This window comes from Aquarana catesbeiana, linkage group LG01, assembly GCF_042186555.1.
Source record: "Aquarana catesbeiana isolate 2022-GZ linkage group LG01, ASM4218655v1, whole genome shotgun sequence".
Lineage (NCBI taxonomy): Eukaryota > Metazoa > Chordata > Amphibia > Anura > Ranidae > Aquarana > Aquarana catesbeiana.
In genome coordinates this window covers 174591980-174616079 of record NC_133324.1, presented here as the reverse complement: position 1 = coordinate 174616079, position 24100 = coordinate 174591980, and the positions used below count along the sequence as shown (strand labels likewise).

The 24100-nt window shown below is 43.5% G+C and overlaps 1 protein-coding gene across 1 annotated transcript in view; it reads left to right on the top strand.

Annotated features, from left to right (window-relative positions):
- The window catches only part of SLCO4C1 (solute carrier organic anion transporter family member 4C1), a 121937-nt gene that overhangs the window by 30068 nt on the left and 67769 nt on the right, over positions 1–24100 (top strand). Inside the window, exons 3-6 of the mRNA XM_073624568.1 lie at positions 3740–3934; positions 4283–4379; positions 8474–8595; positions 21467–21582. Coding sequence (XP_073480669.1) covers positions 3740–3934; positions 4283–4379; positions 8474–8595; positions 21467–21582 — 530 coding nt within the window. The remainder of the gene's footprint in view (positions 1–3739; positions 3935–4282; positions 4380–8473; positions 8596–21466; positions 21583–24100) is intronic.

Genomic DNA, 24100 nt, shown 5'->3' with positions numbered 1-24100 from the left:
ACCCACTCCCACTTCCGGGTAAGACCGCCTTACGGCAATCTACGGCATTTCCAGACCCTCCTCCTTCTCCCGCTGCCTTCTGGGACACACAGAGGTCCCAGAAGATGGCAGGACTATTCAGAAAGTGCAGCGTGAATCGCGCATGCGCAGTAGGAAAAAGGTTGTGAAGCCACAAGGCTTCACTTCCTGTTTCCTTTACTACAGAGGCTGGCGCCTGCATCCAGAGCTGATTGACAAATTGGCTAGGGGTGCTGACTTCGTGGGATCCCTGGACAGGTAAGTGTCCTTATATCATAAGTCAGCAGCTACAAATACTATTCATTTTTTATTTTTTTTACAGACTGGAGCTCCTCTTTTAGTTAGAGGTCAATGGGTTGGCAGTGAGTGTGCATTTGTGGTGGTGGTGTGAATTGATGCACTACTGGAAGAACATTAGTCAAATATAGAAAATTTCTTCACTTGGTGCGGAGATTATTATGCATAATTTATGGATACTAATATCTGCATTTTTTGTATGGATTTTTGGTTGTTAGTGCTTTTTTTCTTTTATAATTCTTTTAAATATGTATATGTTTTATTCCTACATTATATTAGTATTATGGTACTGGTGGAGCTAATGGCATAGATACATTTAGATTCACATAAGACTGTCTTTAGTGCTTAAACATCCATTGGCTGTTTACTGTCCCTCAAGAAAACACAGGTGTCAATATTTATCTTCAATATGACGCTGCTCTTTAAAATAATAAGCAAGGTCTGGTTGCGAACCTTTCCATCAACATATATATATATGTATGTACAGGCTTTGTCTTCTCAATTCTATTACCTTTTTTGTTCTATTACATTTGTTTTTTAAAGTAATGACTCTTTGGACCCGCCTATTTATGATGGACAATCTAGCATCACATTAAACAGCTTTTTGTGCTTGGGAAAACCTAAATTTAAAAAAAATTTACATTATGCACAGCCACAACTATAATTTATAAAAAATAAAAAGAAGATATACTAGAGATTATACATAGAGTATAGCTAGATAAAATATATTAACATTTTGATCATGAATGAATGTGTGGCTAGTAACTACAGAGGGAAAGGCAACCTCTGTTACCTATAGACACAAGTCTACTGTCTGTGCCTAATAATAAATTCAGTCCTGTATTTAGGAAATCTGTATTAGAAAAAAACATGTCTGGATTTGTCTACATAAAGGTGCTAGAACTGTTGACTTTAGTTTTCCAACTCATAAGCAGCATGAGTAGAGGAGTTGACTAAAGAGGAAACAGAAAGCCCAAAATAAAGAATACATTACTTCAACATTTCATATTCCTGGTGTGTGTCTGTACCTGTACCATGTACTTGTGTTAAACAGTATACTGTTCTCTTAGTATTGCTTTGTTTCTGTCAAATACCTGGTGATCCTGCCAGTCCTTGTGCTTTCCTATTTCAAACTGACCGAGCTAGGCACGAAAGCACATCCACCCTAACATGGCCAGTTTTCTGGCTGTGCTGGGAGAACAGCCTGCTTGTTCTTCAGTGAACAAAACATGTGCTGACATACCACTCTGCACAGCCATTTACTGGGAGGATTAGTGTACTGCTGTTTCAACATGCCTCGTTTTCTAAGAACCTTATGCATCTGAGAACAAAGGTCATGTGAACACTTAAAAAAAAAAACGAGCCATGGCCTGAGTAGAAAAGCCTTTACCCTTTCAGCATAATGCAAAGAGGGAACCGTGTTCTCTATGTGAAAGCCGTGGTCCCTCTGTAGATACCCAAAACACCCCCTCCCTATTTCAGACCTAGAGTTCTCCAATCAGCAGGAAGCATGAACCTCCTTCCATGAACTGATTGCACATCTATAGGCCTGATTTATCTGTGGGTGTGCTGGAACTCTGCAGAGAGATCACTGCTTCCACATAGACAGCTCTGTTGTGCAGAGGACAGGGTTTTTCACTCAGGCATTTGCTGCTTTCTAAAGAAAATAGACTGCAAGGCTTTAAACACCCCCTGTTTTTATGTAGTTTAAAATGCAATTATCCTATTTAACTGAAAAATTGTCCATTCTGTGATGGATCTGTAGAGCAAGGCTATAAAAGTGTTTAATTTTTCCTTAGTTCCTGGCTTTCTTCACTCTCCCTGGTAATAATATATTTATGATCGTCTAGTACTCTTGGTGATTGGACCCAATTGTTCTTGTTTGACAATAAAAGTCTCAAGCACAATCTTCAGGGAGTGCTTCTTTTCTCAGGATGTTCAGCATGATGGGCACCAATAATTTTAGTTAGAAGTTTTATTGCACATGTGTATAAAGATCAGAAAAGAGGGTGGAGAGAGCACAAGGTGGCTGCAGGTTGCTACATAAAACACAGTGCTTGAACTTCTGCATGTTTTTCTTGACTTTCCAAGTCTCTCTCCCACAGGGATATACCGGCTGGACATTTAAAAGTGTGGCTTTTGGACAACTGAGATACTAGTGGTATCTCAGTTTAGGCATTCAAGGCAGGACAGCTTGGAAAACTTCCCATTCAGACAGTGACCACCTCATTTGTGGGGGACAACTGTAGTTTGCTTCTTCTAGGCATAAGTAGAACTCCAAGGCAGAAGGTACCTTCAAGGGGTTCTCCCACAAAGGGAGATCCTTTCAGCATCCCGCAGGGCAAAAGCTCAGAAGGGAATATCATGTGCCAAGAAGTGCCTTAGATATTTAATATCTCTCCCAGTATGTGCCAGCAGTCCCTACAAGCCTGCCTACATATTAAACATCCTAAACACAGAATTATATCTCTATCACACCCAGCTGAAGCCACTCATCCAAGTGGCTGAAATAAAGCACTCCATGCTTAGAGAACAACAACAGCCTAGCTACCTGAAGCTCACTGCAAATTCATAAAAATGCAAAAAGAGAATTTGGAAAATACTATGTCCCTTATATATATGGCTTAGTCTTTGCAAGCTGAGTATCGTATTCAGGCATCACTTGTGTTGATGTGGTGAGAATCAGACCAAGCAGGGATTCTCTAAGCCTCAATATGTACATAATGCTATAGTACAAACTCATTCATAGGAAACTTCATGCAAGTGTGATTTGGACATGTAATATAAAAAAAAAGTACCCCAGGATGACGTCAACGAAACGCATAGAGCGGACCGACGCGCTGACATGACCAATCCCACACGTGTCCTAGAAGGATCGGTTTTGTTTTTTTTTTGCCGGCCAACACACTAAACCAAAGGTGCATGTAATCTGCGGATGCTGTAAGTGCAATATTTTCGATGCCAATACATTTTAAAAGGATTTTACACCATGTGGAGCATTCAGTTCATTTTGAGAAATTCCCACATGTAACACAGTGCCAAGTGGTGATCCTGTGGTGATCCTGTGCAGGAGAGTAACTGGATCTCGAGAAAGGCCTGGTAAGCGAGTTTTTCAGCTGTTGGTGGAGGCACTGATGTTTAAGATCACTACAAGGTGGTGGATGGTGGAGATCGACACCAGGAGTTTACAATATATTATCACAACACTTGTGGACTGTTTAATATATATATTTTATCAGAATGTATTTGTTTGATTAGCGTGATCCTTTATATTTTTATGTTTGTGTACTGTGTATATGTCTCGCAGGAGGTTTTGCTGTTTACCCCTTTTATTTATGAGGTCATTTATTAGCGTGTTTTTATTTTTTTTCAATTTTTATAAAAAATATAGTGCTATACATTAAGAAATTAATTTATTTTCCAGATTTATGTGAAACATCCAGATTTAACAGCACTGGGGCGGAGTGTGCTGGAAAAAAAGGTTCCTCCCTCTCAAACTACCTGTATGTCTTTATTCTTGGTCAGCTGCTAATGGGAGTTGGAGGAACCCCATTATATACTCTGGGAACAGCTTTTTTTGATGACAGCCTTCCAACGCACAAATCTTCACTGTACATAGGTAATTAAACTTTTCTGATATATATCTTATATATTGATACTGGAAATAAAGTGTTTGTCATTTATTAAGGATGACCTTGGATTCGGTCTGAACCCTGAAGTTACAAAAGTGGGGATTCTTATGAGATAAAGACCTAATATGGACATGTACCTATATTAGGTCAATGATGTGTAAGCTTACCTTTTCCTTTGTGTATGTCAGCTGCAGGGGAAGGAGGCGCTGGGGGAAATCTCAGTGCAGATATATACTTTCAATGTTTAGATTAGTTTTCAATGTTAGATACAAAAATACATACTTACAAAATAATGTCAAATAAACCTAAATCTAATATTTGATCCTATTTTCCAGGAATTGCATATGGGATGTCTGTAGTGGGCCCTGCAGTTGGCTATTTAATTGGTTCACAGACGTTAAATATTTATATTGACTTTGAAAAAGAGAAAAGGCAAGTGCATTAATTTATCTAGTAAATATTTCATGCCCTATTTAAATCATTTTAAAATATGTAAACCCTAATAAAGTTCTTCTCTTATTTGATGCCTTTTGGTCTGTAAATATGCCTTGAAGCATTTCGTTATACCGTATATCATGGGTGCTCAACCTGTGGCCCTCCAGTTGTTGCGGAACTACAAGTCCCATGAGTCATTGCAAAGCTGATATTTAAAAACATGACTCCCAAAGGCAGGGGCATGATGGGAATTGTAGTTCGGCAACAGCTGGGGGGCCACAGGTTGAGCACCCATGCCTTATATGTTCAATAAGTGCAAACAAAAATGTTAATCCTGCCCCAAATCGTGTGAGCTGATAACTTCCTGTGCTTAATGCTTGTGCTGACTGTTGACAGAACACGAGAGAGAGAGAGGAAGAGTGGGTGTTCTGTAATCCTGTTCTAGGCTGATAACACTGCTACTTCAGGCATTTAAAAAGATGATGTGTATATAGGGGATTTGACTGGTCATTTATTCTTCATGGTAGTTTTGAGTCAAACCTAAAAATTAAAGTTGAATTGCAGACGAAAAAAATCAAGATTTCAAATGTACAACCAAATTTGAGTCCTATCATAGTTGCCAACATTTAATTTTTCCAGGGACACCTTCTTTAAAGCATTTGCAAAGTCTTTGTTTTCCTTTAAAATAACAAACAATGCTATACTTACCTGCTCTGTGCAATGGAATTGCACAGAGCGCCCCCAATCCTCCTCTTCTCGGGTTCCCTGACGGTGTTCCTGACTCCTCCTCTTCTCAGTGTGCTACCATAGAAAGCCGTTTCCTATCATGGCACATTTCTAGGCTTGATCCCGAGCCCTGCTGTCTGCGTATATAGACACAGATAGCGAGGCTTGACCCTGCTCCCCAATCCCTTGTCACAGAATTTGACTGACAGCAGGGGGAGCCAATGACTCTTGCTGCTCTTAGTAAAGCCTGTGAGAACAGGGAGAAAAGAGGATAGATGGGCACAGCGCTAGATTGAGATCGGGCTCAGGTAAGTATAAGGGGGTGACAGGGCGATATACACACTGAAACATTTTAATGTGTGTCCAGTCAGCCACTGGAGGAGGGGGAAGAAATGTAATTAGCGGTGGGGCATTTATTTAAAGGGGCATGGTTCTAAAACAACATATCCCTAACCTAAAAGCAATGGAAGTATAGTCATAGCTATTCTGCTGGCACTCAGTAAAAATGTAAAAAATGGTAAGTTAAAGAGATAAGTCCAGGAGGTGGCATGCACATCGTTGGACTTAACTCCCTAGAAAGCTAGGACAGTTTAGACAGTGGCTGTCTGAATTCCTGTAGTTGAGCTTAAATTAAACATATATAAAGCTTGGTTCACACTATGAATCGCAGCATGTTCCGGTTCAATTCACATGCCATTTAGTGTGGTGCTATTTGAGCTCATTCATTTGGAATGGGCTCAAATTGCACTGCATCAGACTAAAAGTAGTGCATGAATCCGGGAGTGCACAACTCTGCAGGTTTGATGGACAGATTAGGATGCAGAAAGTAGTAACAGGTGGGAGTGCAGCTGAATGGTGCAAGACCTGGGGCTTCCTTAAATACCCTGTGATGAAAAATGATGTGGCACACATGATTCGCTTTGACGAATGACGTGCAAGCACACTTCTGGCACATGTCTGTACTCCCCCAGCATACCTCTGTATCCCCCCCCAGCACTCCTCTGTACCCCTCCAGGACATATATGTACCCCCTCAGCACACCTGCCACTAATGTACTCCTTTGAATACCTCTGTACATCAGCACACCTCTGCCAATAAATGCCCCCCAGCACATCCATGTATACCCCAGCAGACCAGTGCCGACTATGAAGCTAAATCCCCCCTCTCCAGCAGACTGCTGTGCACTCCTCTCCCACCAATGACACTCCAGGCTGACTTCTGCTTTCCAACCCCCCCCCAGCACACATCTGCATACAGTGCCCCCCCACGACTCACCTCTGCTATTACAGTATTAATGCTCTCCAGCTCACCAATGCCTCCAATACCCCCCCCCCCGCAAACCAATGCCCCCCCAGCACACCACTCCTCCAATGCCCCCTATGAAATCCTCTGCCTCCAATGCCCCCCGCAGCACACCAATGCCTCCAATGCCCCCTATGCACCAGTGCCACCAATGCCCCCCAGCACACCACTGTCTCCAATGTCCCCCCTCAGCACACTACTGCCCCCAATGCACCCCTCAGCACACCAATGCCCTCTCTTCAGTACATCAATTTCTTTAATGTCCCCCAGCATATCACTGCCCCCAATGCCCACCCAGCACACCAATGTCGTTAATGCTCCCCCCCAGCACAGCAATGCCTTTAATACCCCCCAGCTCATCAATGCCTCCAATAACCCCCCAGCACTCCAATGCCCCCTCAGCAAACCATTGCCCTAATGCTCCCTAAGCACACCAGTGCTTCCAATGCACCCCCTCCCCCTCTGTACACTGCTGTCTTCAATGTCCACCAGCAAACCAATGCCTCCAATGCTCCCCCTCAACACACCCCTGCCTTCAGTGCCACCCCCAGCACACCAGTGACCCCCCTCAGTATGCCAATCCCTCCAATGTCCCCTCAGCACACTATTGCTTCCAATGCCCCCCTCAGAATACAAATGCCCTCCCTTAGGACACCAATGCTTCAATTTCCCCCCTCCCAGCACACCACTGCATACAAATGCATCCAATGTCCTCCCATCACACCACTTCCTTGAGCACAACTTCCCCCCCTTCTCTCAGCACAACTCTGCTGCTCAACATCTCATCCCCTTGATTGGTGCAGTTATCTTCTTTCCGATTCTCTGATGCTGGCAGGTGGTAGGCATACATACTAAGGGTGGACATGGAGCCCACCCACGATGTGATGTGATAGCATTACAGAGGCACTTATTCTATTCAGAAGCCAGAGTGCCTGTCCAGGAGAGATGCTCTACCTACCCCCCTACACACTAATGGAAAGAAGAGGTAATGCAACACAGTGTCAGCAGACTGTCAAAATGAGCAGCTTTGTGCTAGGTTTAGATGTCTCATACATAAAACCACTTAGAGAGCCTGTATTTCCAGCACACCTCTTAGGACAAAACTGAGGTGGGACTAAAAAAATGTGACCTTCCTGGCAAATTTGGGACTCTTGGTAGGTATGCCCTACACAGCTTGTGATTAGATAATGAATAAGCAACAGCTTGTTGATGAAGTCATCTCTTCTTTCGCCCTTCCTGTAAGCATATTCTTTGTTCAAGCAGTATTAAATCCAAACTACATGCAGAATCCTCCTAAATTGGTTGAAAATCCAGCCCTTGGTGGCCAGGTAGGCACAACCTAACAAACCACCTAACCACCTAACCAACAAACTTTGACTGAAAAATTGAAGAAGGCAATTGAAAAATTGTCAGCTGAGCAGCAATTGTATCATGTTAGATTCAGTCACTGCTTGGATACTCAAGGTAGCAATGGGGCTTTAACCTGGATGTTGTGAGAACACTTGTATGAAAGGGTTTTTGTATAATATAATATGTGTTAAGGAGTTCCCATGCAGAATCACATACAAGCTTATTAAGTCAAGGCAGCTGTGTGCTCAAACTAGGCTACACTGAGAAGACTTTCTAACCTTCACATAGTTGCAAAGTTTTTGTTGCATGGATATGCATTTTAGGTTCATTGCACTGGAGAGATTTCCACTCGTTTACTCTCACTGAGATACAAAGTGAAAAGAAGTATTACCAATAGGGACACAACCTGCAGTAAAAACTTGAAAGGCTTCACCCTTCCGCAATCTATCCTAAACTTTTGACTGGGGTTCCACTTTTTTACAGAGGACAGACAGCAGGACCTTCTTGCCTGAAAACCCCAATTCAGAAGATTTTGTTGGAGCAGATTAGGCCATGTTGACAAATGTCTGTTTTTATGTGTAGAAATTTAAGATTTGCAAGTTTTTTTGTCCTTGATTATACTATGTTAACAGAATTGAATGTAATACACTAATCTGGTTTATTTTGTCATAACTCATGATATTGACATATCATTTCTGTGATGTTCCCTAAAGTACTTCGCTTTCTCCAGATGACCCCCGTTGGCTTGGTGCGTGGTGGATTGCATTTGTAGTCGTAGGCCTAACAACATGGCTACTTATTATGCCTTTCTCCTGCTTTCCAAAACACTTACCAGGTGAGAATGATATGTTGAGTCAAGTGACTAACAGGTAGACTTTATCACTAACATCACAACAGAATATGGGTATAAAATACAGATTCAAGCAAGGCTCACCAGCAGTGTTAATTTTGGCAGCAAATTTTGATTTAGTTTTAGTCTGGCATTTTAGTCTTCTGCAATTGTTTTAGTTTTAGTCGTTTTTTAGTTTTATTAAGTTGACTAAATGCCCAGTACATTTTAGTTGACTAAAACTAATTTTAGTTGTCTAAAATCTAATGGGTGTAGGTAAATTGTAATGCATAATTTAAGCATTTCTCTGCAATTTCCAAACTCATTATATACTCCTGGAGTGAAAAATCAAATATGTTACTATTTATGGTATTAGGGTTTGAACATGCACTACAGACACAGATTTAGTCGTTATATAATGGCTCTTTACTTAAGCAAAACCAAGTTTCGTTACAAGAATATTGCTTTTTTTGACAGAAGTGTAATGTTAAAATAAAAAAACCCCCCAAAAACTCTTTGAGCAATGTTGCCACCATGCAGTGCACATTTACATGAACTTTAACAGTTCAAGAAACTGAACAGAACTTCTGTTCAGTTTCTTGAACTGTTAAAGTTCATGTAAATGTCCACTGCATGGTCGCACTGGCATCATCACTTAAAGAGTTTTTGGGGTTTTTAGAACACAGCAAAACATTTCAGAAACTACAAGCACACAGCACAGGCACTGTCCCTGGCAGTCTGGCACAGCATAATAAACCAATACTCGAGGGTAATGCTTATTTCTACAATAAGAAACCGTTTACCTTCAGTTTATTATTTCAACAGTTCTAATTATCAGATATGTTCAAAGAAAAAGTGCACAGTCTACAATAATGCCATTAGTGTGTGGATCAGTCACAGTCACCACTTTTTATCAACTCTCTCTCTCTCTCTCTCTCTCTCTCTCTCTCACAATAGAGGTAAATATCACACTAAAAAGACTACTAGGGTCAGGACCCCAATGTAAGGCTGCCCTTTTTGACAGTTTGGCTTGGTTCACACCCAAGATGGATCTGTCTCACAGCAGGGGTCTGATGCTTGCTGGTTCACCGTTTCAGGTCTGATTTCAGCCGGAAATTCGCACCTCAAACGGACCAAAAGACAAAACGCACCGGACCTGCTGCGGAGATATGCGAACCGGCGCCATAGAAAGCCGGTCAAAATCTCCTGCTGCATCCAATTCGCAATGGTGTGAACCCAGCCTAACTGATCTATTTTTCTCTTTTGTGTGATATTTACCTTTATTGTCAAATTTGTCAATGCACATTTTTCGTATGAATTTAAATTGACAATTAAAACTGTTGTTGAAAATATTGATTCTACCTATCGCAATAAGCACAGCTCACAAGTATTAGGTATGCTTCTTATGTTAGAAATAGAAATACCTGCAGAATAAAACACTTCTATTTGTTCTTCGACTTTGTGCCAACATGACCCTTGCTCTATTCCACCGGCCTCTTGAAATATCACCTGTGACACTGAATGTGGATGTGAATGTGGAAAATCTCTGTGTGGATTTGGATTTGTGGATTTTCTTACTGCATACTCCTCTGCCTCTTTTTTAAGCAGTTCCTGAATATTCTCATCCGCCACATCAGGGTTTTACAGACAGTAGGGTTGACAAAACAAACAGCTGCTGCAAGTGGCGAGAACACATCAGTTGGATCTAAGAATGAAGCAAAACGTTAGTTTACATTCTCTTTTATCCTCTGTGCAATTGTCGCAAGGTCTTGGTAGCTAGTGTTCTGTTTAAAGTCCTCAAGGTGGCTGAGTAGATCAAAGAGGGCAGTAGGTCATACAATGATATGAGCTTTTGCCATTCACTGTAATGCTGCAGAGTGCTCTGGAGAGTGGTCTGAGGAGGCCTGTAATGCTGCACAGTGCTCTGGACGGTGGTCTGGGGAGGCCTGTAATGCTGCAGGGTGCTCTGGACGGTGGTCTGAGGAGGCCTGTAATGCTGCACAGTCCTCTGGACGGTGGTCTGAGGAAGCCTGTAATGCTGCACAGTGCTCTGGACGGTGGTCTGAGGAGGCCTGTAATGCTGCACAGTGCTCTGGACAGTGGTCTGAGGTGGCCTGTAATGTTGCACCATGCTTTGGATGGTGGTCTGAGGAAGCCTGTAATGCTGCACAGTGCTCTGGATGGTAGTCTGAGGGGGGCCTGTAATTCTGCAGAATGCTCTGGATGGTGATCTGAGGAAGCCTGTAATGCTGCATAGTGCTCTGGATGGTGGTCTGAGGAGGCCTGTAAAGCTGCACAGTGCTCTGGACGGTGGTCTGAGGAAGCCTGTAATGCTGCACCGTGCTTTGGATGGAGGTCTGAGGAGGCCTGTATTGCTGCACAGTGGTCTGAGGAGGCCTGTAATGCTTCACAGTGCTCTGGACAGTGGTCTGAGGAGGCCTCTAATGCTGCAGAGTGCTCTGGATGGTGGTCTGAGGAGGCCTGTAATGCTGCACAGTACTGTGAATGCCATTGGTCAGAGGAGGCTTGTAATGCTACAAACAGTGCTGGATGGTGGTCTCAGGTCTGACTTGGATAGCCTGTAATACAAAGTTCTCTGGATGCCGGTGGTCAGAGGAGGCCTGTTGTAATGCTGCTGAATGGTGGTCTCAGGTCTGAGAGATGGCCTGTGATACACAGTTCCCTGAATGCCACTACAAGTGGTCAGAGGAGGCCTGTGTAATACACACACAGTGCTCTGGACGAACGGTGGTCTGAAGGGAGACCTCAGGCCTGCCGTAATTGTAATGTACTACACACTCACAGTGTGCTCAGCTCTCTGCTCTGGATAGGGGTGCCTGGCGGTCGTCTCGTGAGCTCAGTGCTTCTCTGGTCTCTGGCAGTTGACATTGTGCACACAGTCGCTTCAACACGCTTGCTGGGAGCTGAAGCAGGCGGAGCTTCCTGAAAACCGGAAGTTAGTTCACAAGGGTAAACGTCCCTGCCTTACATTTTCGTTACATTTACGATTCGATTTTTGTTATAGTTTTTGTCAGTGGACGAAAATGTGCTGTACTTTTTGTCTTCGTCACTGTAAAAACTTTGACAAAAACATTTTTGTTTACGAAATTAACACTGCTCACCAGATGCGGTGGGACTGCATTGGAAGGCTATTCCAGCGCAGTCCCACTGCAGGACAAGACAAGATGCCATGTTTCTCTCTCTGCCCGGTTGACACCACTGCCTTGCGGAGGTCGGTGTTGCCAACACCCTGAAGTGAAATTTACTGACAGGACATCAAAATTTACAAATGGCATCAATTTTTTACTGGTAAAAATTATGAAATTTTCTGGCAGAGCCACATTTTTTACTGACACTGCAAAAAAGTACAAAAAAGGGCCATTTTCAGTGCAAAACAGCACAAATATCAATATTCAAACTATAAACATGTAGCTAGTGTTATTATCAAGATGTTTAAGTTAAAACAAAAGTCAAAGAACATATTTCTCCATTTACATGAAGGCCAGGATAATATAATCCAGCCAGCACAGAGATGCCTCATACATCAGTCTGCAGGATTCCCCCTTACAGTGCAAGAGAACTCTGATGTAAAGGGGAAGGCTGCAAATCATGATCTAAGGGGGAAGTCTGATGTAAAGGGGAAGGCTGCAGATCATGATCTAAGGCGTAACTCTTATGTAAGGGGGGGCTCTGGTGACCATAGATCACCTTTATATCAGAGTCCACTGCATTCCCCCTTACATCAGAGCTCCCACTTACATCCAATTCCACAGAGTTCCCCGTTGTGCTGTAAGGAGGAATCCTGAAGACGCTGATGTAAAGGGGAATGCTGGAAACTCCAATGAGAGGGGGGCGGGCGGACTCTGGTGACCAGAGACCACCTTCTGTAGAGTGAATACACTAAGGCAAGGGGGGGTTACTGATAAAAGGGGAACCCTTATATCAGTGCCCACTTACATTATTGTATTCACTCCCACCATACACTGGCCTTGAGGTGCTGTCACTGACCTCCTCTCAGGTATACCATGCATGGCTCGGTCAGGCGGTCCTCCAGACTCCAGCCTGCCGGCTCTGGTTTTATCCTTTAGTCTCCTCGCCACAGTCCACACATGTCTGACTCCTCCCATGACCCCCATCCCGGCAGCGCTTTCACTCTTGACTCCTCTCCAAGCTCCCCCTTAGAGGCTGCAGACATGATACAAGACAAGAGATGGTTAGAGGCTGCAGACAGGACACAAGGAGATATTGAGAGATTGCAGACTTGATACAAGTAATGGTTCAAGGCTGTAGACAGGATACAGGAGATTTTCAGAGGCTGCAGGCACAGTACAGGAGATGTCAGAGGCTGTGGGCACAGTACAGGAGATGTTCAGCAGAGGCTGTGGGCATGCTACAGGAGATGTCAGAGGCTGCAGGTATGGTACAGGAGATGATCAGAGGCTGGGGGCACAGTACAGGAGATGTCAGAGGCTACCGGCACGGTACAGGAGATGGTCAGCAGAGGCTGTGAGCATAGTACAGAAGAGGGTCAGCAGAGGCTGCGGGCATGGTACAGGAGATGGTCAGAGGCTGCAGGCATGTTACAGGAGATGCTCAGAGGCTGCAGGCATGTTACAGGAGATGCTCAGAGGCTGCCAGCATGGTACAGGAGATGTCAGAGGCTGCAGGCATGGTACAGGAGATGGTCAGCAGAGGCTGTGGGCATGGTACAGGAGATGGTCAGCAGAGGCTGCAGGCATGGTACAGGAGATGGTCAGCAGAGGCTGCAGGCATGGTACAGGAGATGGTCAGCAGAGGCTGCGGACATGGTACAAGAGATGTCAGAGGCTGTGGGCACGGTACAGGAGATGGTCAGCAGAGGCTTCGGGCACGGTACAGGAGATGGTCAGCAGAGGCTGTGGGCATGGTACAGGAGATGGTCAGCAGAGGCTGTAGGCACGGTACAGAAGATGGTCTGCAGAGGCTGCGGGCATAGTACAGGAGATGGTCAGCAGAGGCTGAGGGCATGGTACAGGAGATGGTCAGCAGAGGCTGTGGGCATGGTACAGGAGATGGTCAGCAAGGGCTGTGGGCATGGTACAGGAGATGGTCAGCAGAGGGTGTGGGCATGGTCAGACTCAAACACTCACCATCAACAGGGGAGGGCTGCCTTCAGCTTATCTGTTCCGCCCGCTCGGCTCCTGGGCGGTGTTACAGGAATGCACCGCCGCCATGATCATCCCTGGCTTGACGCGCTGCAACAGCTTCTGCCAGACCCGCCCTGGGCCCCATCCGCCACCACTGCCCTGGGCCCTGCCCGCTGCTGCCAGGGGAATATAGGATCTGATCGGATCAGTTCGGGCATCTCCGGGAACTGCGCATGCTCAGTTCCGAGCCAAGCCAGTCCCAGTCATTTTTACTGGCACTTTTGTCCTGCTACAAACATTTACGGGCAGGAGAAAAGTGCCCTTTTTGTAGGGGCTGCCCATAAAAATACGGACGGTTGGCAACACTGGCGGAGGTTTGTAGGTGGTGTGAGCTGAAAAAAGTACTGCATGTATTTTCCACAGCAGTGCAGGGGGAGGCAATCCATTGCCTCGCACTGCTTGGCCGGCAATTTCAGCAGCTGATGTGAACAAAGTTTTAAACAGTTAACATAAATACAGATCTAAACACATGATGGCTCATACATTAACATACCTTCCAACTTTCTGAAATGATAAAGAGTGACATGAAGGCAAAGAACACACCCCTGCCATGGGCCTGGTTACATGGACCACAAATATCTAATGGGCACAAAATGATTGGCTTAAACCACACAAGTGCTTTTTTACCTCTATTTTGTATTTATTTTTTATAATGGCTTTTTAAAATAAAAAACACAGTAATATAGAGGTTGAACAAAAAGTTTGGTGCAGCATAATGCTTTTGGTAGTAAAATGGTACATTTTGTATAGAGATGTACATATCAGACCACAAAAAGAGGAACAACTGAGAGACAGAGGGATTTGGTCCCAATAGACGGTTGGCAACACTGGCGGAGGTTTGTAGGTGGTGTGAGCTGAAAAAAAGTACTGCATGTATTTTCCACAGCAGTGCAGGGGGAGGCAATCCATTGCCTCGCACTGCTTGGCCGGCAATTTCAGCGGCTGATGTGAACAAAGTTTTAAACAGTTAACATAAATACAGATCTAAACACATGATGGCTCATACATTAACATACCTTCCAACTTTCTGAAATGATAAAGAGTGACATGAAGGCAAAGAACACACCCCTGCCATGGGCCTGGTTACATGGACCACAAATATCTAATGGGCACAAAATGATTGGTTTAAACCACACAAGTGCTTTTTTACCTCTATTTTGTATTTATTTTTTATAATGGCTTTTTAAAATAAAAAACACAGTAATATAGAGGTTGAACAAAAAGTTTGGTGCAGCATAATGCTTTTGGTAGTAAAATGGTACATTTTGTATAGAGATGTACATATCAGACCACAAAAAGAGGAACAACTGAGAGACAGAGGGATTTGGTCCCAATAGAGGGACAGTTGGGAGCTATGGTTCATTTCATACAAATACACATGGAATGAAAGCGACTAGAGCTAACGAATCTAGAAAATCTGGTCTGATTTTTAATGGATCTATTACATCACATTATACTATCCATTTTCATTGGTGCTAGTGCTATGAAGAATTGTATGTCTGTAACTTCTATCATAACGTAAGGTGACACTCTTGAGAAAAACCTGTGCATTGTTACATGATAAATACTGAAAGTAGTCTGAGATTTCAACTATGTGCTGTAAAATGAAAGTTAAGGTCTAAGTATGCAAAGTATTCCTGTGTATAGATGATGCAGAATGCTCATATTTCATGCCAGAAGCCTTTCTTTGTACCTTTTGTATGTCTAAAAAAAAAGAGCTGCTGAAAATAGAGACTTTGTTAGATTATCGAGACCATAAGCTCAGTCCACAAAGCTTTAACAAAATGATAAGGATACATAAGAATAATGATTTGGGTTTTTTTTAGCCACATGACTGTAATTTTGAAATCTCATTGGGCTCATTTTAAAATAACTGTTGTTTTTGTAAATTTATTCCCTTGTAAGATAACATAGACCAACCTTTTTCAACCAGGGTGCCCAGGCACCCAGGGGCGCCTTGATGTTTCCTCAGGGGCCCCTTAGCAAAATGCCTAAAAATTGCCCAAAAATGTATACAAGCCAGCAGGTGGATCAAGCCTACCTTTTAGTTACACAAAGCCACAGGTTTTTATTGTGCACCATTTCAACCTTCCAGCCACTGGCATCCTATCAACTAGTGATGTCATCAGTGTTGATAAGAAGGGTGCTGATCGCCTACACAACATCCTTGTTTGACCCTCCCCTGTCCCTCTCCATCAACACTGGGGTCACATTAGCTAAGTGATGGAGAGAAACTGAGGGAGAGGAGAAACACTGCAGTGCTAGTCGGTACTAGTGTGCAAAAGTGTATTTGCTTTGGAAGAATAAACCACCTCTAATGTTGGGTGTGCTACATGTGTTGATGCTGCCGATTTATTTAAAACTATTAGAATCATTTTTTACATTGTAGAATGGGGTGCCTTGAGACTGTCCATAATTTTAAAGGGTGCGTTGAGACTCTCCATAATTTTAAAGGGTGCCTTGAGATTTTCAATAATTTTAAAGGGTATCTTGAGATTGTCCATAATTTTAAAGGGTGCCTTGACTGAAAAAAGGTTGAGAAACACTGACATAGACCATGTTAAATTGTCATCATCTAAGCACTTCTTAGCTGTTCCTCTTCCCTGTGGCCTGTCACTCATGTTATCGCTCCCTGCTGGCCCATAAAAATGAGCAGAGTCATTTTGTGAAAATTGATTTCGTACAAAATGACTGATGTAACCTCTCAGTTTTACTTAATTAGCTGCATACTGTAACGCGGCTAACATATAGTCTGCCCTAGAAGTATATAGATCCTGACAGTAGGACTTAAACAACCCAGCCCTATGAGGTATATATATATATATATAGCAGCCAGAATTAATTCAAGTTCATCCAGCTTGCATTGTAAAAAAAAAGATTTGCCATTTATGTCTACCATAGTCCTACTGCATGAGAACACTATGCCAGTGTAAACTAAAACAGAGACCCCCCTTGAATGGGAGGTAAAAACCAAATGGTATGCTTCTCGAACAAAACGACATTTCAAAAATCTAGTCACATTGCATGTGGCGTGTGGCTCCTACAGGCAGACGATGGCAGGGCGAAAAGAGGAAATATAATCAGATTGTCTTTTTAAAGCATGATTCATTCCCTTGACATTCCAAGAGAAAATTCTAATTGATTGATTTACCATAAGTACAAAAGTAAAATTAAACTACTAGCCAGCTAACCCGCACTAAGTACAATAATAAAAAGAACATAGGTATAAAACATAATAAATACTCCAAGAGGAAAAAAAAAACACACCCACTCCCCCCCCCCAAAAACAAAACCAAAAAAAAAACATTTCCACACGGGAGAAAGCCACCAAAAAGAGAGAAAAAAACATCTAGTGGCTATCGCTGACTAAGCCTCCGACAACCTGGCTTATATTTAAATGTGCACCGTTGTCCCCACAGCCAGCTTTGTGTGAATTTCCTAATAGAATAAGCCCATCGTCCCAAGGTCTAGTTTTTTAATTGACCATCAAGCCAGTCCTGTGCATCCTGGGGTGTTTCAAATACTTGTACTTTGCCTTCATGGACCACCCGCAAGCGAGCAGGCTAGAGCATAGAATATCTTAACCCTTAGAGTAACAGACGTTTCTTAACTTCTTGGAAGTTTGCCTTTTGTTTCTGAACCTCTGGTGAAAAGTCGGGGAAGAACATAATTTTAGATCCATTATATCTAATATCATTTAGGGCTTGCGCTCTTCGCAAAATGTTCTCCTTGTCTTGATAATTTAAGAGGCATATTAGAAAGGGCTGTGGTGTATTTCCTGGTTTCTGAAGCCGGGTAGGGACCCGATGAGCCCGTTCTACTATAAGTAATGAAGAAAGATAGTCCTTGCCAAGGATTTCAATGAGCCACTGTTCAGCAAATTTATTTGGGTTGTTACCCTTGGCCTTCTCTGGTATACCCAGTACCCGAACGTTATTACAACGTAAATGGTTCTCCATGTCTTCAACTTTAGAAATAGTAGTATTAGGCTTGCGTGTAGCAGACTTCATCTCTGTTACCAATGGAGGAAAAGTATCCTCTATGCCACTAACCCAGCTTTCTAATGCTTTAGTACATTCCTGTACATTTTGAAGATCCCCACGTACATGAACAACCTCTTCCCATATGGCCTGTACCTGGCCTGTAAGCAGGGAAAGGGAGTAGGAACAGTGTTGTATCAAAGAATAAACATACAACTGTATTCTCCCCTTCAATTGTTTTCTGAGTAGAGACATTCTGAATAGAGACAGTTTGAACAGTATTGCATCCATACTTACAGTGAGTGAAGAAGAGGCTGAAGACAATGGGGGCCATTCATTATCACAAGGGTGTAAAGTCAGCTGGGCAACCCCTTTTGATCAGATGCGGGCAGGGTTCCTCACTGCGGGGGACCACCCCACATTCCTCTACAAGTCCAAATATACAGCACAGGGATCACAGCAGCACACCAACTTTTTGTGGCTTACCCTCCCACGCCGCTCTCTCCTATTTGCATGCACCTAATAGGGCTGGGTCTTTCACCGCTGATGAACTGACCACACCTGCTGCCCAAGTCCCAGCCAATCAGAACTAACCTAGCAGCCAGCAGGCTTCACCTCAGCAGGGAAAGAAGCGGAGCGAGTGCTGGCCTCGATCACCTGTGTGGGAAGGGGGGTGTTGCTAGTGAAAGGCAGTGGCGGTGGCTCAGCTTAGACTTGTAAGCTCCCTTCCTTCTTCTTATCTATAGTGGGCATAGGGGGGTGCTAGAGAAAGAAAGGTAGTGGCTCATCAGACTTGTGTATGCTCCCTCTCTATAGTGAGCGTCGGAGGGGGGAAGGGGGGGACGGCCAGGCGGGCCCCTTGGCACACTCGGGCACCTTACACCTTCAGATTACTCTACATTAGCAAGAAGTGTTGTATAATCTGAATTACTCTGATGTGGTTATCTAAGAAAGTAATTGCCACATAAAGCAGGTTATACACTCTAATGCCCTGTACACACGGTCGGACATTGATCGGACATTCCGACAACAAAATCCTAGGATTTTTTCCGACGGATGTTGGCTCAAACTTGTCTTGCATACACACGGTCACACAAAGTTGTCGGAAAATCCGATCGTTCTAAACGCGGTGACGTAAAACACGTACGTCGGGACTATAAACGGGTCAGTGGCCAATAGCTTTCATCTCTTTATTTATTCTGAGCATGCGTGTCACTTTGTCCGTCGGATTTGTGTACACACGATCGGAATTTCCGACAACGGATTTTGTTGTCGGAAAATTTTATATCCTGCTCTCAAACTTTGTGTGTCGGAAAATCCGATGGAAAATGTCCGATGGAGCTCACACACGGTTGGAATTTCCGACAACACGCTCCGATCGGACATTTTCCATCGGAAAATCCGACCGTGTGTACAGGGCATTAGAATTTTGTTAGAAATGTTTTGATTTAAGAACATTTGTTCAGTTTTCTTATTGTTATTGTAGTCAAATCAGCTTTCATTTTTCTACCACAGTAAAGAGAAAATTTGAAGGAACAGGATAGAATAATTTTCTCAAACAAATCCATTTCTTACAGTGTATATGGCTTTTGTTCAGGAAATTACATTAATTATTCTTAAAATTGAATGTTAAAAGCAAACAAAAGTTTAAAGTCAAATAACGTTCATCCCGTCATCAAATGTGCAAAGAATTTTTGTATGATGTTCAAAAATCTACTAGTTTATATTCAGCTTTACTGTCGGACAATGACTTGACAGAATGGAAACCTTTTGGGAGATTCTTGATTAAAAGGAATCTGACAATACAGATATACAGTATGGCAATATTTGCAGCAGTCACCTTCATTCTTTCTGAAATCCTTGCTGAGTAACAAAGCTGAAATAATTTGGACTGCATTGGCTACATACCTGTTTCAGGGCAGTGACTCGCTAGGTAGTGAATAGAGAACTAGTATGACAGTCCAGGAGCAACCCCTTTAACCACTTCAATACCAGGCACTTAGACACCTTCCCGCCCAGGCCAATTTTCAGCTTTCAGCGCTGTCGCAATTTGAATGACAATTGTGCGGTCATGCTACACTGTACCCAAACAAATTTTTTATCATTCTGTTACCACAAATAGAGCTTTCTTTTGGTGGTATTTGATCACCTCTGCGGTTTTTATTTTTTGTGCAACAAATAAAAAAAGACCGAAAATTTTGAAAAAAAAAAGTTTTTCTTTGTTTCTGTTAAAATTTTTTGTAAATAAGTACGTTTTCTTTTTCAATGATGGGCACTGATATGGCTTCACTGATGGGCACTGATATGGCGGCACTGATGGGCACCGATGAGGTGGCACCAATGAGGTGGCACTGATGAGGTGACACTGACGGGCACTGATGATGGGCACTGATAGGCAGCACTGATGGGCACTGATAGGTGACACTGATGGGCACTGATAGGTGGCACTGGTATGCGGCACTGATGGGCACTCATAGATGGCACCAATGGGCACTCATAGGCGGCACTGATGGGCACTCATAGGATGGCACTGATAGGTGGCATGAATGGGCACTGATGGGCGCTGATAGGTGGGCACTGATGGGCACAGATGGGCACTGAGAGGTGGCACCGATGGGCACTGACAGGTGACACTGATGACACTGATTGGTGGCACTGATTACACTGATTGGTGGCATTGCTGGGCAGAACTGAAATATAATGGTGCCAATCAGTGCCCATTTGTGGGCACTGATTGGCACAGATTGGGCACATTGGGCACATGTGGATGGCCATGGGGTACATACCTGGCCATCCACATGTTGCCCCATTCCCTGGTGGTCCTAGTGGCGTCCCTGGTGGTCCAGTGTGGTCATCTGAGGGGGTCTGCGCTGATTGTATATCTGTCAGACGCGAGTGAGGAAAAGCCGATCAACGGCTCTTCCTATTGACATCGTCATCAGCCGTGATGGAGGCTCTTTACCAAGATCAGTGTAGCGGTGTGTCAGGCTGACACACTGCTCCACCGATCGCCACGATGCGCGCCCCCGTGGGCGCGCGGCGGCATGTTATCCTGCTGGACGTCATTTGACGCCCAGTCAGGATAACGGAACAACCGCCCGGCCGTCAATCTGCTATAGGCTGGGCGGGAAGTGGTTAATAACAGCAATGGCACTGTATCTCTAATAGCCCCACTGACAGCTGATGACTCATCGGTTGTTAAGGATGCGGCGACCGGCTTTCCGGCCCCCTGCTTAGCAACCAGCTATATGTAATGTTAAAATAAAAACCGCAAAACACCTCAAAAATTGCATCACAAACACAACACTTGTGTTTCTAGTGCGATTCCATTGAAGTCTATTACCCGCAAAATGCAGGAAAAAAAGTCCCAGATCCTTTCCAAAAATGCACCGGCCGCAAAACGCATAGATGTGAACTTGTATCAAAGGAAACTATGTTAAATGGACTGTAGTACATTTCTGCAAATGGTAAACTGCACAAAAAAACGCATAGGTGTGAACCTAGGGTAATTGCAGCAGAGAAAAAAACAGGTAGTGGCAGAGCTGTGTAAATCTGAAAAATGAATGTAAAGAAATCCAAATCATTTGGCAGGTAACGCAAATATGATTCACTGATGCCACACATGTAGCTTTAACTCCTTTACATGTAGATTTATTCACTCTGTGCATCACATATTAAATTAACATATTTAATATGTACTATGATTTACAGGTACATCAGCTATCCAGTTCAAAAGAATATCAGAAGCACATAATGATGGAAGTGAAGGCATTGTCGAAGCTAAAAACCTTGGAACAAATTTCAAAGATTTCCCTTTGTCTCTTTGGGTGAGAAAACAAGAATAAATACTCATACTGGTATAAACTGAAGAATGGCCTCAGCAGAGCAGTGTAGCTGGGATTATAGGGCTGCAGATGTTACTCTTGCAGCTATTGTCATTGTGTTTTCCTTGTGCTCCATAAAGGCTGCCATACAAGACTTGAATTCAAGCCGTGGGTGCCCCTGTCGGCCTTCTGTGTCCTAGCATCAGGGCCTTATGCTGTAACTCAAATGTTACATGCATACAGCGTACAAAGCGCTCACTGCACAGGATCTTGCTGCCAGCCTTTGCCAACAAGATCCAGTGTATTAGTTGCATATTTTCTTATGGCCATGTGCATGAGCCCCTGGGGTTAATCTTTCTATTGAGGAAAAAGACAGCAATAAAAATCTGACAAGGGTAACCATTTTAAATTCTATCTAAAACTAACATTCAATTTTTGGGCTTTAGGTATACATTAAAGTGATATTAAACCCCAAAACAACAAATGTATTAAATTACAGCTTAGATGTGGAAGTGGTATTTGTTTTTTTTAGAGTATTTTCCTTTATTTTCACCTGGTGATCCAGCAAAGACCATTATTTTCCAACTTACTTTATTAGACCAAGCTATCTAGTCAAAGTAGCAGTTAGAGGGTTGAGACAAACTGTTTAACACTGACAGGGGTGCTTACAATGAGTAGCAGTTATACCTTTGCTGCATTCTCCAAAGATCAAACTACCCCCTGTCTTCAAAGTACACTGGTAATAATGATTCCACTTTATATTAGTGCACTAGAGTTAATGTTTGTTAAAGTGGTATTAAACCCAAAAATAAAAGTTCAATATAATGCAGCTTACCAATTCCTGAACGTGGTGGTCTGCTTTTATGTTCACCTGGGGATCTGGCCAGTAATGCACTGACTGTCTTAGGTTGTTTCCACTCTGGATGAAGGAGCAACAGAGACACCTTTGGACAGAAGCGTTATCAGGCTGGGGGAAGGTAGTGTTAGATGCACTAGCAAGTTTACTGATGATGTCTATTGATGACGAAACGCGTAAACGGGACCTTGATGCGTGACGCAATCACACTACTAGCCACGGCCATCTTGATTATTTTGATCTGACGTTTTTATACATTGGATGTTTGTAGGTACGTTTTTTGTATTAAAGATAGTGTAAATTTATTACGTACTTCACAATGGGATCCTTTATTTACACTTTACTGAGCTGTTGCGATCCGGAAGTCGATTATGCTAATGTTCACAATGTCGGTTGCTCGCGTTACATATGGATGGGGCCTGCTAATACAGACCTTATACCCGGATGAGAGCCGTATACCTGATGTCCAGTGCCAAGCTTTGGTTTATCCTGTGTTATGTGCGCATATGACTGCTCTATAATTTGAGGGTCCAACTCATGTGGTAAGTAGGGATGAGCTTCGAGTTCGAGTCGAACTCATGTTCTACTCGAACATTGGCTGTTCGCAAGTTCGCCGAACAGCGAACAATTTGGGGTGTTCGCGGCAAATTCGAATGCCGCGGAACACCCTTTAAAAGTCTATGGGAGAAATCAAAAGTGCTAATTTTAAAGGCTTATATGCAAGTTATTGTCATAAAAAGTGTTTGGGGACCTGGGTCCTGCCCCAGGGGACATGGATCAATGCAAAAAAAAGTTTTAAAAACGGACGTTTTTTCAGGAGCAGTGATTTTATTAATGCTTAAAGTCAAACAATAAAAGTGTAATATCCCTTTAAATTTCGTACCTGGGGGGTGTCTATAGTATGCCTGTAAAGGGGCGCATGTTTCCTGTGTTTAGAACAGTCTGACAGCAAAATGACATTTGGAAGGAAAAAACTCATTTAAAACTACCCGCGGCTATTGCATTGCCGACAATACACATAGAAGTTCATTGATAAAAACGGCATGGGAATTCCCCACAGGGCAACCCCGAACCAAAATAAAAAAAAAAAAATGATGTGGGGGTCCCCCTAAATTCCATACAAGGCCCTTCGGGTCTGGTATGGATATTAAGGGGAACCCCAGCCAAAATTTAAAAAAAAAATTGACGTGGGGTTCCCCCTAAATTCCATACCAGACCCTTCAGGTCTGGTATGGATTTTAAGGGGAACCCCGCGCCAAAAAAAAAAAAAAAAAAACGGCGTGGGGTCCCCCTAAAAATCCATACCAGACCCTTATCCGAGCACGCAACCTGGCAGGCCGCAGGAAAAGAGGGGGGGACGAGAGTGCGGGCCCCCCCCCTCCTGAACCGTACCAGGCCACATGCCCTCAACATTGGGAGGGTGCTTTGGGGTAGCCCCCCAAAGCACCTTGTCCCCATGTTGATGAAGACAAGGGCCTCATCCCCACAACCGTGGCCGGTGGTTGTGGGGGTCTGCGGGCGGGGGGCTTATCGGAATCTGGAAGCCCCCTTTACCAAGGGGACCCCCAGATCCCGGCCCCCCCCCTGTGTGAAATGGTAAGGGGTTACTTACCCCTACCATTTCACTAAAAAACTGTCAAAAATGTTAAAAATGACAAGAGACAG